This window comes from Talpa occidentalis, unplaced genomic scaffold (genome assembly GCF_014898055.3).
Source record: "Talpa occidentalis isolate TD23 unplaced genomic scaffold, MPIMG_talOcc4v2.1, whole genome shotgun sequence".
NCBI lineage: Eukaryota > Metazoa > Chordata > Mammalia > Eulipotyphla > Talpidae > Talpa > Talpa occidentalis.
In genome coordinates, this window is record NW_026555331.1 from 4,169,234 (window position 1) to 4,187,099 (window position 17,866).

General features: G+C 52.9%; 1 protein-coding gene across 7 annotated transcripts in view; it reads left to right on the plus strand.

The window, feature by feature from the left end:
• The window catches only part of PTK2 (protein tyrosine kinase 2), a 165,346-nt gene that overhangs the window by 65,569 nt on the left and 81,911 nt on the right, over positions 1 to 17,866 (plus strand). For all 7 annotated transcript variants that reach the window (XM_054691950.1, XM_037499500.2, XM_054691951.1 and 4 more), the window contains exons 5-9: positions 8,151 to 8,230; positions 9,322 to 9,384; positions 13,554 to 13,608; positions 17,039 to 17,179; positions 17,604 to 17,681. In XM_054691950.1, the coding sequence (XP_054547925.1) occupies positions 8,151 to 8,230; positions 9,322 to 9,384; positions 13,554 to 13,608; positions 17,039 to 17,179; positions 17,604 to 17,681 (417 nt within the window). The remainder of the gene's footprint in view (positions 1 to 8,150; positions 8,231 to 9,321; positions 9,385 to 13,553; positions 13,609 to 17,038; positions 17,180 to 17,603; positions 17,682 to 17,866) is intronic.

Here is a 17,866-nt window from a genome sequence, read left to right on the forward strand (position 1 = left end):
TCTTAACAGCAGTTTGCATAATAAAGCCAGAATTGACTTTCTCCACCCTGGAAGTTTAAGGTCTTGGTTGGGCAGGAAGTTCTTGGTGGAAATGACCCAGCTCAGGTTCATGAGCACTTGTGCGTTCCGCGCCAGGGCCAGTGAGCATGCCAGAGCATCTGGTGCACGTGCAGTTTGCTGCTGAATGTGCTTGGTAAGTCTGTTCAATAAGGTGCTCCTTCCCTGACTGCTGTGGGTCAGGAGACAGAACCCAGTGGCCCAGTCTGCACTCCAACTTGAGTGTCTGGTGGCGGGTCCAGGGGTGAGCGTCTGTGGACACGCGACCAAGGCGTCTCCAGCTTTGTAGGTGAGGAAGAGATGCACTTTTTGGCGAGAACATGGTGGAGAGAGAACATGGTGCATTTCGATCTAAGCCGCAACGGCCTGAGAGGAGACTGGAGAGACATGGGCTGCACCATGTGAGGGGAGATTCGGGGCTTCGCCTGCAGATTATTTGGAGACTTTTAAAGAGCTTCATTGGTAAAGACCTTGATCAGAATCTAAAATAGCAATGGCTATTTCATCTGATAAGACAGTGCTGGGGTGGACGGGCTTTTAAATGAGCACCCCAGGGATGCTTCAGCCATGTAGGCGAGAAAGGAGAGAGGAGGAGTGATGCTATGGTCAGAAAGTGGGTCTGGGAGGACTCAGGTCGCAATGCAGTGGCCTGGGGAGAAACAGGTGAGGCACCGGCTGTGTGAGTCCAGGCCCTGGGGCCAGTGTTGGGACAAGGAACAGGGGTGAGGTGGTGGGTTGTTATTTCCCTGTGAGAGGGAGCTGGGAGTCCTGCCCAGGAAGCCACATGGCGTGAGGAGCACATGGAGAAGTGTCCAGGGTGGGGCCGTCTCCTCACGTGGGGAGGAAGTCACAGGGACTCGGGGAAGGGACACGTCAGCGCTGAGACGCTTTTCCATGATGCGCTGTTTCGATAATGCTGTGTCCGCCAGGCAGGGTGGGAAGAGAAGCCATGCCTGACCTCCAGCTGAGGTCACTGGCGGCCCTCCCAGGCTGCAGAGCGGGCCCGGTGGACAACCCGCTGCTCGTCTTTAGCAGGCGGGGAGCTCCATGTGTGGTGAAGCAGGCGACAGGAGAGTCTGGCTAACTGACATGTCTACTATGTATTTTTCTCTCTTGTCAACCTGTAACGTTTTGCATAGTTTGTTTGAAAAAAATCCACGTTCAAAGGGCACATATAGCTGTGACATTGCCTTCCAGAGTGCACAGCACAGGCCCTGGCTGCCTGCAGCGGTCCCTCCTGGCTCCTCGGCCAGCCTGGCCGGTGAGGGCGTGTGTCTGTCAGCAGGAAGACCCCTGGTGTCCTTCCCGATCTCTCCCCGCACACCGTGGCACGGGGCTCACCGCGGGGCTCTCCTTGCCCTCCTGGTGTCTGCGCAGGAGCCTCTGGGCCTGCAGCCACTGTCTTCCTTCCTCCCAGGTCCCCAATCCCAGCTTGCCTTTGTTTGTATCTCCCCCACTTTCTTCCTGCCCCCTCTTGCGACCTCAGTCACTTAAAGAAGGTCAGTCCAGTCCTTGATGAGGGGTGTCTCTGTGGCCTTCCCCGGGGGTCCCAAGTCACTGACCTTTGTTACGAGTATATGTGGGCATCCAGTGGGGAGCGACCCCGTGAGGGCTGGGAGAGGGCCTGCGGCTGCAGGACAGGGCAGGGGGTGGGGTCGGGCTGCTGGACCGTCCTGTCAGCCTCCTGCCCGTGACAGTGCAGGGAGCCAGGCAGGGCCCACGCGGCCACGGTTCATTCGTCACTTTCCAGTCTCGTTCTGGCGTTCACAGAGGACGTGCGGGAGGGAGGGCCCGCCTGGAGTCTGGGCCCAGTCAGCTCAGGGCTCCGATCCACGGTTTTTTTAACTAGAAAATCTAAGCCGTTATTTTTCCTCCAACATTTCATTAGGAAACCTTTCAAGTATACTTACTAACTTTTGGAAGGAATTTTAAGCAGGAACACCCAGCGAACTCACCCTATTAAAACATAAGTTAAAGGATTATGCTGCCTTCGTGAGTCATTCATCCTTTTCCATAATTCAGTCATTTGGCTTAGCATTTAGCAGTCGCTCACACATGCTTCGTTCACAGACACATACGAACACACACCTGTGCCAGGATACAGCCTAGAGTAAAACGTGTACAGAGAATAAAACTGTACATTCGACAGAGACATGGTAGGTAAATTTTGACTGAAAAAGGATTACTCTGGATGTTCTATTAAGAACAGACGGAAAATGGAGATGAAAGCTAGAAAAAATATATGGCAAGTTTCCCACTGTTTTTTTTTTTTTTTCCTTTTTGCCCATTTATAATGGGAAAGTAACTACAGCCATCCTAGAAGGCCCCGAAGCTTCCTATTGCTTTTATTTTTTTTTTAAGATTTATTTATTTTTATATAAGAGCTGGGGTACAGGCCAGAGGCGCGGGAGGGTGAGAGGATTCACCAGAGACAGAGTGGGGAGCACAATAGGCAGACGGACCCGAAGTACACTGCTGAGGGGAGCAGCGGGCAAGACAGGAGAGGTCTGCCGCGCCATGTGGGAATCTCCCTGGCCAGCTGGAATCGAACCCGCACTGCAGAGGCTGTGGACAGCTTCACAGCACTGCGCTCAACCCGCTGCGCCACTGAGGAGGCCCCATGCTGCTTTTAAAAGCTCTGACGTGGAATGCACACGCGCCCCACTAGCCCCAACTCCTTGGATTCCAAAGACGTGTTGCTAGCTCCTTTGCTTCTTGACATCTTTTTATAAATCTCAGAAAAGTGCTCGAATATCAGAGTGCCAGCACTGAAACTCAGTTCTCACTAATACACCGTTCAGACACATGGATTTAGCGCCTTGCACCCATGTCTTCCAGCGCCAGAAGGCAGCAGTGCCGGCAGCGGACTGGCTGTTCCCACCACGCTCAGCCTGTGGGGGGGATCCACAGACCACAGCAGTTAAAATGTGTAGAGGACAGACGAGAGTTTGCCAGAGGTGGGGGCGGGGGAGTGCGCACCACCTGATTGTGGTGGTGGTTCTGGGTGTCCATCCTAAGCCTGCACAGCATTTTACACACGTGCACGCTTGGTGCAAGTGCATGTGGACACCAGGGACACCAGAAGGAGGCGTGCGCCTGAGCGCTGTGCCATGTGAGTCCCGTGTCTTGCCGTGTGTCATGAGGAGATGGGAATTGACTGCACATTTGTCAGAACTCGAATCGCTGTGTGGTAAAATCGATTTTTATTGTACATAAAATTGTACCTCTGCAAATTAATTTTTAAATGTTTTTATAAGATGTGTGTTCCATGGGAAGTGTGCCAATGTTATGGAAGGTTTTACAAAGAAACCGCCGCATAAAACTAAAAGTTAACCCAGCAGAAATTATCTCGGTCTAGGAAAGGAGAGGGGAGTCGAGAAGGGAGATGGTAACTTTATGTGTGTCTGCGTATCAGGCCCTGCACGGTCCCCTAAAGGCCTGTGCTTCTGAGGGGTTGTGGCAGCCTGCAATCCAAACTCATGAAAGGCCTGCTGGCGGGGGCACTCAGCAGCTGAAGCCTGGACTGCCCGAGACGCTTGTGCGACGTGGCCGTGAGGAATGCCAGCCCCCTGGATCAGGCACAGGTGCTGGAAGCGCCGCAGACACCCGAACTCCAGCCGGGGCCCCAGTTGTGCATCCTCCACACCTGTGAATTGTTAGAAAAATGAGTGTTTCTGTCTTCCGTGGAGGATCATCAAAAAATGTGGGCTGACTAGAACAAAAATGACAGTCGGCCAAGTCCTTAGTCACCACGGTGCTTAGTCCCAGAAGACTTGAGTACAAAAAGAAATGTCCATTATTACCAAGTCTGTTAAAAAATTATAGACAGTATACTTCTAGTAAGTCAGACTTAGATCTAAATTTAGTTGTACCTTTTATTCTAGAAAAGAGGAGGTGGATTCCCACATTGCACATGTCAGGTTTTGAACTAAAATTTCATATTCAGAACTGCCATTTCAAAATGTTTTAACTGACAGAAAGCTACACAGTCAAGAACATACAGTTTTAAAGAAGCAATTTCTGGCAATACAGTTACCTGAATAAAAACTTGTTAAATTAAAAAACGGGAGTGAAAACAGTGAAAGGGCTGACGGCGGGGAGGTAGACCGCCTGCGGCCTCGTCATCCTGTGCACACCGAGTCTGCCAGGGCATCGTGGGTCTGGACCCTGTGTCCTCTGGAACTTCCTCCTGGAACTCTCTTGTCAAAATACAACCACTTACGTTACACGTGGTGTTTCAGGGTCAATGAATATCCTCATCTTGGATCTTAAAATATTTGTAGGAGAAAACAGTGATCTCGTGTCACACCTGGGTGTCTTGGGAGCTGACATTTCACTGCCAAATGGCTTGGCACGAGCTCACCATGTGCTCGGACATCACAGTAAATCTAACCAGCGTCACAACTTCACACTCAGTGTGGACACAGCCCGGCAGCTAACAGACAAGGCTGCCCATCAGATACTCACGCCTTCAACAAGCGAGTGTTAGAGAGGAATAAAATGTCATACCGCAAAGGAAATTTTGCTTTCAGGGTAAAACATACTTTTCTTGCTTTATAATGAGCCATTAGTTTTAGTGTGAAAACTTACTTTTATAGATTCCTGTGCTATAACTAATAGGATCCTATCGAGATTCTAGTTTATTTTTAGAGTGTGCGGCTCAACATCTTTCACGATATTCTAAGATGGGTCAAAACATCGGTGACTCGTTTGCAGCATCTCACTCGGCTAGTGACATTGAGGACGTGGAGAGAGACGCCCCCATGCAGGGCCTGCTGCTCAAGAGACCCGAGGAAGACTAAGGCATTAGTTTGGACTGGGAACCCCCGCTTCTGTGGGCAGACACTCCATTTGCCCCCTGACAGAACTCAGTCAGGGAGGAGCGTTTGGTCCCCGGCCCAGGGAGACTGGATTTGGCCTGGCTCTCAGGGAGTAAGTGGTTCCAGACTCCATCACTTCATGCCTGTCTGCCTGGCCCCATCTTCTTCACACTCACTACCTAGGGCTTTTGGGTCTAGTTGATAAATTGGAATTGCTCAGTGGTCAGATGAGACCAAACAAAACACAGAATCTCATGTGCTAGCCAAGCATTGAGTTGACACATGGGATATCTCTGGAATAATTAGGATTAATACACTTGTTAGAGATGTGAAGGGTTATTAAGTTAAAATATATGCTTAACAGAAGGAAATGGAATGTATCCATTTTCAAGTATGTTGACCTTAGCATGGAGAGAAATTTAAAAAAACTTTCAGAGATTTTTTTTCTTGAAAGAATCTTGGACACTTGTTGGGCCTGGAGTTAACCAACAGGAGTGCCCCACCATCTGAGAGAGCGTACCACGCAATGAGTCGGAGAGCCGACCGGAAGCATGTGGAGCTGTCACGGCAGCCTGCAGTGGTGCCAGGGGGACCAGAGGGGCTCCACTCGTCTCACCACTCATGGCTCAGAGCATCCAAGAAGAGGCAGGAGCACCGTGACACCCAAGTTCCAGGACTAGACACACCTGGCCTTTGAAGCCTCACTTTAACCCTTGCTGTGTGACTCGGCTAGTTTTCTGATCTTTCTGTATGAAATAGTACCACTGTGCCCCCCAAGGCGATACTGGGCAGGTGTGAAGTGTGGCAGCACAGGGCTGGGCGTTGCTGCTACTCCCAGCCAATCAGGAGTGCCTCTGCATGCCTCGGCATCTGTCTTGGGCTTTTCCAAGGCTGTAATATTGGGGATGACAGTGTTTCCCCACAGCAGCTCTGTGAGGGCTAAACAGGATGTGACGTGTCAATCTGCTGACATGGTGCTGCGTTCATTCCAGCACTTAGAGCTACATTCTCCACTTAGGTGGAGACAAAGGACAGTCATGCACCATGTCTGGGGGTGAAGGCCCCTCAGAGCCTCCGCGGAGGGCCCCTGTGGCAGGGGCTGCCAGGGCTTGCATGGGGCGCTGTGCGCAGGCTGTTGTGCCTCACATTGGGCCTTCTACTGGCCATGTCAGGCTGAGCGTCAAGAGCCACGTGATTTTTGCAGAAGGGAGATCAGCAGTTGGAGCACAGTCACCTCAGACCAAGGTGGGGGCTTCCGGACATTGTTGAATTAGATTTTCCCCTTTTTTTCAAAATCAGATTTCATTCAGGAATTTGATTTTTCTGAACGAAATAAAGCGCGTGATGACGTTTTCCCTCATGTGAATCGTGCTTAAAATGACAATGATCGTGGCGGCAGCTGGTGATGGCGTGGAGGCCGCACTACGCCGCTGGCTCTCTGCTGTGCAGGCTGAGGAGCCGGCCCGGCCGAGCCGCGGTCCCACACGTCTCTGGCAGAACAGGTCTGACGCGTGTCCTGGTTGAGCTCTCCTGCTTTTGTTCTTGTGTTCAGTAGTAGACCTGCTTGTGATGTAAAAACTTAGTTTTAAAATTTGGGTTTGTTTTTTTGCTGTACGGGAGAAAGAGTCCATTAAAGTATAAACAGAATACCCTAGAAGTAAAGCTTTTCTCTTAATTTAATGGATTGCGTAATTCATTCCCATTGACCCAGTCCCCCATGCCTACTGTGCGTAAAACACAGGGCAGCAGTGCTTCTGAGTCCTCAGTAGGGAAATAGTGTCGGCGCGCACCCAGCCCCAGTGCCGCGGCTGTCCACGCTGCTGCTCACCTGGAGCTCCTTCAGTCAGCAAGCATGTTGACACGCGGGTCTAGGTGCTAACAGAAAACAAAACAAAGACTTTGTGAGGAAATGGCAGTTAGGTCAGGAGGCAGAGGGCGTCCACCGCCAGGCCGTGGTCATGGGTCCTGCCGCGAGGAAGGTGAGGGGTGAGCATGGCTTGGTCCTCCAAGGAGCCACTTTCATCTGTACTTTATTTTCTCTGTGAGGGAGAGCTGTGGCGGGTGGCGCATGCTCGTGCCAAGCAGCTTGCTCGGCGCGTCTGAGACGAGTGCTGTGGAGGCCCAGTGGCTTCATGTTACCGTTTGGGGTTTGCTGTCGTGAAGCTGGAGCGAGGCTTGTGCTCAGTTTCTGCAGCTGCTGGGTGTTCAGCTGAAGAAGGGGCGGGGTGTGTTGGCGCCAGTGTGGTTGATCTCTGCCAGGAACTTAAATATGAGGGGCCCCTGGAGGCAGAGTGCCTGGAGGCCTGCCCTGGGCAAGGTGATGGAGCCCTGTCCCGAGCGGCCTGCTGTCGCGACTGCAGCTTGGATGTGTTTCTGCACATGAGTGGGCAGTCGGAGCAGGGGCTTAGGAATTTTTTCTAGGGCAAGTATCGACACTTTTTCTCTAAAGGACCGGAGGTTAAATATTTAGAGCTCAGGACCAAGAGGTAAATCAAGGGTACTATAAAATGCTTACATAATAAGGAAAAGACACATTTTTTTGTATTGGTGAAATTTATAATATAAAAACGGAGGGTAGTTTCTTAGAATACAGGTCTGATGAGCAGAATGGTGTTCCTTTTGGGGGGTTGGATAACATTTCGCTTAATCGAGATTCAAAGTAAATGCTGTTGTCACAATCACAGGCGTCGCCTTCAGTGCTGATCTGTAAGGGGATTTTACGCGTTTCATCTTTGAAAGCTTTACCCACGTTTACTAGGGTTGGCACAGCTGTGCTTAGAGGGTGTTTGCAGGCAGGGAGTGTTCTCTGTGTGTCAGGCTGTCAGCCTGTCGCCACGTTGCAGGCGAGTGGTGATTGATGGCCAGGTGGAAGCGTCTGCTCCAGAGCTAAGTGGATTCTGAAATATGTGAAATTTCTTTGCCCTCACAAAACTGCCCCAGGACTGTAGTTTGAGTTCAGAAAGTAGCTCCATTGTGGATGCGCCTGGAAGCAGACACCCACCACCACCCACGTTCCTATCTGGAGCGGGCAGGGTAGGAAGCAGCTCACGGTGCTGTCACGGAGGGTGCTTAACAACAGAAGTGCTTGTAGACCAAGGTGTGCACCCTTAATTGGAAGCATTTTCACTCCTTAAACAGTGTTTGGTGTCGCTTTTTTTACATTCAGCATCACTGGATCCAGCGCATGTCTGAAGTATGTACAAGGCACCAGTAAGCACTGAGTGACTCAGTCTAAAATGTTGACAGCGTTGTTTTCCGTCCTGTTCATTGTAGGTGAAGAGCGATTACATGTTGGAGATCGCCGACCAGGTGGACCAGGAGATCGCTTTGAAGTTGGGGTGTCTAGAAATTCGGTAAGACGATGACAATATGTTATGGTCCTTATTTCACACTGTTTTGTTTTGGGAAATTACCCAGACATTTTCCTCTTCTTCATAGAGATTATCAATAAAATATTAATAAAAATTGAGAAGACTTATTTAGGCTTCTTACATTGCTAATTTTAGAAATCTCAAAATCGTTGAAAATGGTGTTTCAGTTTCATTGTATTAAGAGCACAAGTATATGAGCAACTGTAGGTGCGTGCTCCCCAGTAGTCCCCCCCGGGGGATTGGCACACGGTGTACATGTGTACCAGGCTGCCAGCCAGCGCTGGGCACTGAGCACTTACACGTGCTGATGCCCAAGAATTTAGTTTAAATAAGCAGCCACGGCGTAAGGAGAAGGTTGGCAAATTTAGTCTCCCCTCCCCCAACCCTTACACACAACCAGAAAGCACAGGAACCAACCACATGACCTTCCTTGGGGCCCTTTTTAATTTTTCATATAGTAGTTTCCATTTCTGCGTTTCATTGGGCCAGACACATTGATAACAAAACCAGCGTCTGCAGTTGCCTAGCCAGGGGGCGGTGTCCTCGGGCACGTGTTCTCCAGCGCGGCTGCTGGGGTGCTCTGTGACGGCTGAGCCCCAAAGCTCCTCGAGCAGGAGGGCGCGGAGGCCACCCACTCACAGCAGGTTTACCAGCAAGGGCGCTTCTAGAAAGATCTCACGCTGCCTGAGTGTGTCTTGGGGAACAAGAAGGAGGTCTTCCAACCTTGCGCCTTCAGAATGGCTGCAGCAATTGCTCCCTGAGAGCCGGGCCATACTCCTTGCTGCCACACAGCTGGCACCGGGGGCAGGAGGAGCGCCACGTGCCCACCGCAGAGACCTCTGTCCCGGCTCTGGAGGGGAAGGACAAGTGTCAAAAACCTGTTTTCTACCAGAATTGTGTTTCTCCTTTACAAAGACTAGACCTGCTAGGGACAGTGCCTGTCACTATGGGCCTGTCCAGGCCCCGTCCAGTCTGTCCTCAGCTTACCCAGTGCAGGTGGGCACCCAGCTCATGCCTCTTGATGTACGCCCTAGCTCCACGTGCCCCTGTAACGCGTGTCTCTCCTGCTGCAGGCGGTCCTACTGGGAGATGCGGGGCAACGCGCTGGAGAAGAAGTCCAACTACGAGGTGCTAGAGTGAGTAATGTGGGCTGTGCCGGCCGCCGCTGACAGCGACCCCGGCGCTGCTGTTTCTCAGACGTGTCTGCAAGAGGGAAAGTTGTGTTCAAGACCTTGGTGACATCAGTTGTGTCAGCAGACACCAGATGTGTTGATACCTTCCGGCTGCTGACGCTGGGCGTGTCAGCACGTGCTAGCAGACACTAGGGTTGGTCACATCGGGATGAAGTTTCACTTCTCATTTATATTCAGCTCTGAATTGCCTAGAAGTCATTGTTTATATTCTGTATAAGCTTACTAAGGATTTTATTTTTCTGTATAAAAGGTGGAAATGAGGGAGTTTTGTGTTGCTCATGTATCGCAGAATTCTGAATACCTGGAAACTTCCAGGAAGGAAACTGACTCGTATACTAGACTGTTGAGTACATAGGAGCCAGCTGGAGCCTGTGCCCTGAGATCTGGCCCTTCCCCTCTGATGGTGGGTACCTCGGGGGAAGGCGGCTGAGACCTGTTAAAATCCCCTTTATTTTCATCGGCAGTGGTGCAGCCTTTGCCATCACTTACTTTCCCAGGCAGTGTGATTTCTGATCCGTGTGGTGTTTGGAAGACACTGGTTAGTACCCGTCCATTTTGAAAACACGTTTTGCAGGACAGTCTGGTCAGTCAGAGGGAATGACCAGCAGGTGTTCCAGGAGCCCCCCTACGAGCAGCACGGCCGCCTGCGGTGTGACGGCAGTAGTGGTGGAGCTGGCCAGGTTGCCACAGGTGCTGGCATTCTGGTGTGCGGGAAGCGCGTCCTCACGGGGCGCTGAGCTTACCGCCACCGTGTAGTGTTGGGCTCGTGGTCCCGCCCAGCACGTGATAGACACTCGCCGAGCGCGCGTGAGGGCGTGTTTGTGAACATGTCCGTCCCGCGAGTGCACCTCATAGCGGAGCGGCTTAGATAAAGACGAAGAGAACTAGTCTGTGCTGGGGGGAGTCCTCGGCGGGCGAGGGTGTCTTCGCAGGAACTGGGGCCTGAGCCCTGCCGGTGCCCTGGGCCGTCCGTGCGCGCAGCGGCAGGCTGTGCTGCTGGGTCCTAGTGAGGAAGGTGCAGCACCCTCCACGGTGCTGTCCGCTGTAGTTCCCCAAGAAAAAGGGTAATAACTTGAGTCTCAGAGAATAGGTAGTAGAAACCCTTTGTGCTAATGTCAGGAGACAGAGGTTGTGTGGTACCCAGAAGTGCCCCGCGGCCCCCCATAACCTGCCCGAGACTGCTCCCAGCCCACATGCAGCCGGGGCCTGCCCGAGGGTGTGCCTGCCCTGGAGGCTGGCAGCTGCAGCCATGGCCTTCTGCTTCCATCACCCCTGACCTTAGGAGGACCTTCAAGCCCACAGTCGTGCCCCAGAAGGGCAGGGAGCCTGCAGTTGCACTGCCCCGGCAGCCTCCTGCGATGGCGGAATGTCCCCCAGTGCCGGAGCCGCCATCCTCAGACCTCCCCGAGCACCCGAAGTGCAACGCGTGCGACGGGTTTTTAATTTTAACTCATTTGAATCGAAGTAGCTCCTCGTGGCCAGTGTCTGGTCACAGCACAGCCCGGCCCCAGTGCTGTCAGCAGCCTGGGTCTAAGAGGCTCCTTGGAACTCGTGGGGTGCTGTCGACGCATGCTGGGGTTTAGGGCCTGGGTTGACAGGGTTCCCCAACTTCATGGGAGCTACATTCTGTCAGATTGAGTTCACATAGTAAAGAATTGCCTTGTTAAGAGGCCTGTCGTCTGGTCCACGTCCCCCGGCTGCAGTCTGTGCTCAGCAAGGCTCACGCCCCTTGGCACCGCTGGGGGTTGGCAGCCTCCCGTGGACAGTGGGCAGCCGGTGCGTTTCCCAGATAGGGCTTCAGTTGGCCACCTCTAACTACCCTCCCTGCGTGTCCCTTGGCACCCTCGGCCACCTCCAGGAGGGAGCCTGAGTGGGTGGGCTTCTTCTGGGAGGAGGTCATACTGGCATCCCTGGAGGTTGCGTATGCTTTAGCCCCATCTTTATTCTCTCACTTGACGGGAAGCCCGCTTGAAAAAGCTCTCGCGTGTGGACAAATGTCGCGAATTCATGGCTGCTCTAAAGTACTGGGGAAGTCTCCCATGGCCTTCAACTCTTCCTTCTTTTTTAATGGAATCGTCTTGGAAGCTAAAGTAGCACCTAGTCTGACTGTTCCCTCAAGGGAATTTGCTCTTTTTCTTGAAACGTGAGCTCTCCTGGTCCAGCTCCGATTTTCCCATTTCTGACAGAAATGAAGATGATAAATGTTAGACTTTCTGCTGGACTCTCAACGAAAAATGGAAGTATAACTGAGTGAACTGACCATCTCCTAGTGGGGCCCTGGCTTCACGCTCATCTGTGGACTTTGGGGGTTATGCGTGTGTGCTCAGGGTGCACATGCCTGACCAGAACTCTAAGTAGCCCCCATTGCACCCCTCCCCACCCCTTTCCCGACTGATTCCCCCCACCCCCACCTTATGTCCCGGCACTCAGCACTGCTACTCTGTGTCTGTCGCATCTGTCCACCTCTCACTCCCTCCGCTGCCCCTCCCACTGGCTCTCCTCCTGCCCCTGCTCTTCCAGCTGGCACCGCCTCTCCTCGCAAGTCAGTAGACGCACTTTCTGCTTGTGGCACGGCCAGGCCACACCTCCCTCTGGTCATGCACCAGCCAGCCCCGGGACTGCAGTCTAGAGGTGCCTGCCGTGCTGCGGAGGACAGGACGCCACCCATTGGTGCTAGGGACGCAGCGTGTGGCTGCTTGGTCCTCAGCCCCGATGCAGCGGGAATTAATGCTCCCTCCAGCACGTAGAAACCTGAGGTTTACAAGGGTCGGGTGATGGCCAGTGTCCCGGCAGAGCCAGAATTCCAGTCCAGAACTGTCATGCGGAATCAAGTGCTTTGTTTTATGGAATAGTTGCCCGAAAAGGAAGCTGTGGAAGAAAACGGCCAGGGACCATGAAAACCTTCAAGACTCTAAAGTGTTTGTCTTTCCTTAATGTGCTCATTTTGCTACTTCCCAGTGGTGATCAGCACTAAAATACTGCAAATGCCAAGTTCTTGCCTTTATAGGAGGTAGAAAGAAAGGAGATCACAGGGTGGACGCCTTTCCTTCTTCATATCCCATAATTAGGGTCAGAGTGCGCGTCTGAGAAGAGAAGCGTGCTATAGACAGCTGTGGTTAGGAGACAGTGGAAACGCAGTACCCTTCGGGTGAGCTGTAGGTAGAACCCGCAGCGAACATAACAGAAGAAGAGAATGAGAATGAAGCCAGCTTTGGTTTGGCGGGGCGCACTGGCACAGCCCTGACTGGTGCTTGGCTGGGCCAGGGCCGGGGCTGTGAAGTGCCTGCACGGGAGATGCTCCGCAGACACTCGGACGAGAACCCTTGGGCGTGCTTACAGGGCCGCTCTCGCACAGCTGGGCTCGAAGAAGTCAGGCCTGTTGTCCTGTGGTTCTGATGCTTTACATGCAGTTTCTTGTCTCCTTACGTAACTGTGAGAAGTGTTGTATTTCACTCTCCTGCCATTCTCCCTGTCCCGCCACACATCTGCCCTCTAGTGGCCAAGGGGCCCAGTCCCTGGGCAGTGCAGAGGACGGAGCACCCTGGAGCCCTTCGAGACTTTGATTTGAGGAGGATGGCCTAGATTGCCAACATTTCCAGCTTTCACTTAATGATTGCTTTTTTCTATGTGATACACTTGATTAGATAAATAAATCCCTCTATCAAAACAGTTTATTTGAAAAAGCAGTCAACTTTTAGTTTTAATCCGGGAACTTTGAACTCTAGGGCATATCCCAGAACCTTTACTGATCAGACTCATCTGAAACTAGTGTTGGAAAGGCCAGCCGGCAGGCAGTGTGTGCGTAAGAACAGTTTGCTAATACGTTGTAATTTGCAAACAGGCAATATTTTAAAAGGGTTTTCAACAACAAGGGTTCAGAAACAAAAGACTGCTTAAACCAGCTTGTGTTGATGCTTTGTGCACATTTCTGGAAAGTGGTTGTCTCCTCTGTCACATGACTGTGCTGGCCAATAGGAGCTTTATTATACTTCCTCCTTTCCAGAACAACTTGTGGAGGAGTAAATAAACTGATCTCCTGTTCTTGCAGCAGTGTCGTTATAGTAATTGATTTAGTGCTACTATTTGTTAATATGCTGCTTTTTATATTTCAGAAAAGATGTTGGTCTGAAGCGATTTTTTCCTAGAAGTTTACTGGATTCTGTCAAGGTAATTGGGTCTGCTTTCTCAAAATCATGTGACTGTGTTATGCAAATATCTGCTTTTGGAAAACAAAATGATGTCATTTGTCCTTCCAAGTAAAAGGTGTTGCATAAAAGCTGACATAGCTGCAGTTGTGGCCGGTGGGCTTTCACGGGCGCAGCTTCTGCTTTCAAAGCCGTGGCCTCATTTCATCCGGCGCTCCTATCGCCTAGGTGCAGAGCTGCGCAGGGCCTGTGCCTGTGAGCCGGATCCTGCAGGCGTGGATCTTGACCCAGAAGCAGGGCCAGCCCTGTCGCAGACCCCCAGGGCGGCGGGGGTGGGTTTTTGGGTGCTGCTCCTTGATGGTGGCCTTGGCCTCCATGCTCCAGTGCCCACGCAGGAGGACCCTGACATTCCATGCAGAAGGAAGACACAGACTTCGCGTCCGGAGTCCAGGCCTGACAAGCAGCGAGCTCTGTCCCCACCAGCCTCACAGTCTTGGGCCTGGTGTCTTATTTCCACGATGAATAAAATAATAAACTGAGCGGATGACCGTACGTGTTACCACAGTGTCTGCCACCATGCAGCACGTGAACGCTTGCGGGTCACGTAGGGTGGGCACCCTGCATGGGAGGACATCCCAGCCCCTGGGAGAAGACAAGTCACTAGAGGCAGCGCACGCTGGCTCAGGAGACCACCTGGGAAGCCTGCTGCCTCAGGAATGATCTGGCATCATCTGTTCGAACGACCACATCCCTAAGGGCGTCTGCATTTGGCCTCCTACCTCTTAAAGTGAGGCTGCGGTCTCTTTCTGACATGGGGTTCATCTGACGATAGAGTGGTCAACAGGTGTGGAGTTGTGAACGGTGACCATGGAAGGAACTCGCCGGGCTCTGGTGTGACGAGGAGGGTGCATCCTCCTCACCACGGAGCACAGATACCGGCGTCCGCGGCTCTCATGGCGCTGTCCCGAGGCAGGCCCCCAGGAGGGCATACTGACTGTTTTGCTGGTGGCCGTTCTCCACACATAGTCCCTGGCCCATGGGGGCCTGGGCTGGTGCACCCTTTGTGAAGATGTTCAGCTCGCTGGGCTGCCTGCGCTGCCCGCGTGGCCGGAGGTGTGGGGCATGATTCCGAGCCCACCTTCTCAGCCTCAGCGGGCATGACCCAAGATGGCCCTTCCCCATAGCAGCCTGGTGCTCTGCCAGGAGGTAGGTGCACAGGTGTGGGTTACGAAGAGACACACGCCCTGCAGAGTGAGGGGGAGTGCGCCTTCTCGCCTTGCCGGCTCTTCACTGCTTTGCTTTCGTTCAGGTTTCCTGGTGTATTCAAAAAGTGAGCCAGCCAGCAGCTCTTCCACAGCCCTGCAAAACCCTCCGGAGGTTTCCAGGGTGCCCCATCCCACAGATCACCAACCCTCCATGTGTCCTTGGGAGCCTGGCCCTGGCCACTCTTCCTCCTGTGCCCTTGCGGCCCCCCACACCCATTGTGATGCAGGGCCAGGTGTCCCAAGGGAGCTGCAGCATGGACGCCTGCTTGAGGCGCTCTGAACTGCCCTCAGCCCCTCTACCTGCCGCCTCACCCCCTGAGCTACAGCCTCTGACTCTGTCTCATTGGCTGCCCCAGCTCTCAGCTGCCCCCTCATACCCTTAGTGTCCCACGACCCTGCTGCCACCTTCAAGCCATTGTGGGCAGCTTTTGGGTCCTCCCCCAGGGTAAGCCACTCCCACCTCCCCCACCTGCTCAAGACCAGCAGGAGGCAGCGCAGGAAGTGCTTGCCGGCTGCACCGCCCTCCCCTCGGCCCCTGGGGAGGTTCCTGGCTAGGTGCTAAGCTGGGCGCTCAGGGCAGGCTAGGAGGTTCTGCTTGGGTTTCTTCTGCTCAGTACCTCCCCTCACATCCCAAACAGGCTCCTGGTGCTCCCCCAGCCTCCACCCACCACCTGTCCCTGTGTTTGTTGCCTTCTCAGTTTAATAGTGACCCTTGCCTCTCTGTTCATCCTGTTGGTTCTGTTCTCATGATAAATTTAGAATCTGCTGTTCTCACCCTTTCCCCTTCACTGTGCAAACTCATCTCTTGTCTGAGTCATTTCTTAACCCTCCTGGGTGTCCCGTGGTGCCTTTACCCTGTCCAGAGCCTGCTGCCAGAGCCTCCCAGGTGAAACTGAAGTTGGACCTGATACCCCGCTCAGGGCCACCCAGGGACTCTGCCTCTTGCCAGTGGGGGGGGGGTGGTGTAGGAGGGGGGCGGGGCAGTCCCTGCATCACCGGCTCCTCTGGCCCCTTCCTTGGACCTCATCGCACATCCTTTGCCCACTGGCCCCCTTGGCACCAGGGACTGAAATTGCTGCTGGGAAGGTTCCCCCTTCCGCTCTAGATGCCCATGATGCTCAAATAGCAAACTCTCAAGAGAATGACTAGAGGGCGCTGGGAGCCCTGAGTGCAGGAAGCAATGGCCTGGTCGGTGCCTCCTTCACTGTGACTCGGTGCCACCTCTGCTCGGGCATCCCATACAGGATCGCTCCAGTCACGGACTGTCTTCTCGCCTCCTTCCCCACGGCCCTGTGGGCCGTTGTTAGCAGAGTCAGTCCACGCATGATGCCTCTGGCCGCGTGGGGCACGCCTGTGTGGCTGTCCGTGGTGCCATGGTGAATCTCCTTGCTGCAAAATCTGCATTGTTCTGTGATCATTTTCTTTTCTTTTTTCTTTTTTTTTAAAGATTTATTTATTTATTTATACATGCACTGGGTACAGTCAGAAGCGGGGGAGGGTGAGAGAATTCACCAGAGCCAGAGCGGGGAGCAGAACAGGCAGAATGACGAAGTACACTGCTGAGGGGAGCAGCGGGCGGCAGGAGAGGTCTGCGCGCCATGTGGGACCCTCCTCTGGTGGCCGGGAGCAGCCGGGGAATCGAACCGGCGCTGCAGAGGCTGCAGGCAGCTTCGCAACCGCTGCGCCACCCGGGAGGCCCTATTCTGTGATCATTTTCAAAGAGCAATTTCTGGCTAAAGAGTTACAGTTTGTTATTTTTTTTTAAGGTTTCTAATGTGTGTTGCCAAATTGCCCAGCAGAAGGTGGTCTTGCCCTGGTGACGTGGGGTGGGGGCCTTTGCACTTTGCCCTGGTGACAGATGGCATGTGCTAGGGCAGCGCCACTTTTTGCAGCCATTCTTGTACCATGCGTGCTGATAAGCAGGTTACCGCTTTACAAATTTCTGTTTAAGAAATAAAGCTCAGTACTGCTGGACTGTACACTTAAGCATGGCTAAGGTGTGGGTTTCATGTGGTGTGTGTTTTGTTAATGCCTCAGAGGGAAGTCAGGCTCAGCCACGCGAAGCGCCTCGCAGGTGTGCGCGGGATGGGATTGAGTGCTGGGTGGAGAGGGACTCTCTCTGAGGGTAGCTGTTGGGGTCTTTACTCATCATTGACTTTAAAAGATTCTTTTAATTTTACCATGCAGGCCAAAACACTAAGAAAACTGATCCAACAAACTTTTAGACAGTTTGCCAACCTTAACAGAGAAGAAAGTATTCTGAAGTTCTTCGAGATCCTCTCCCCGGTGTACAGATTCGATAAGGAGTGCTTCAAGTGTGCGCTGGGCGTAAGTGGGGCCAGGGGTGTGGTGTTGGCTTTTCATACCCATGTGTGTCTAAACCTGATCCACATCTCATTTACCACATTTTTACTACTCGAGCATAATTGTTTTATGCAAGAAGGAAATGTATCGATGTGACAATGGGGTTGGCTTTTTAAAAAGCACGCCTCGGTTTGTCATTAGATTTGTAAATTCCAGTCCAGCAGTTCGTTCATGAACGCTGTTAGGGCTGCTGCTTGTCAGCAGCCTTCCACAGAAGCCACTCAGCCCTGACCTGGGGAGGAGCGCTCAGCACAAGTATTCTGTTACCCGGCTAGACAGAGGAATGGCCAGCCGGCTCAGCCCGCTTCACAATGCCCATGCATCTGTATCTAAAACATCTCCTCCTCCTCCTTCCCACACCCCTGGCCTCACCTGTTCACCTTCAAAGTCAAGCTGGATCATCTCAGTGGAGCTCGCCATTGGCCCAGAAGAAGGCATCAGCTACCTCACGGATAAGGGCTGCAATGTAAGTCTCCTGGGTAAGGCAAAGGGGCGCCCCAGACACGCAGGAGCCCAGGGCAGGGACGGGGCATTCTTCGGGAAAAGGTGCCCTTGGTCTTTGCTGCCCAAGGGGGAGACAGACAGCAGTGCATGAAAATACAGACAGACAGCAACGCATGAAATACTGGCGTGGGCTTATTTCCATGCCCT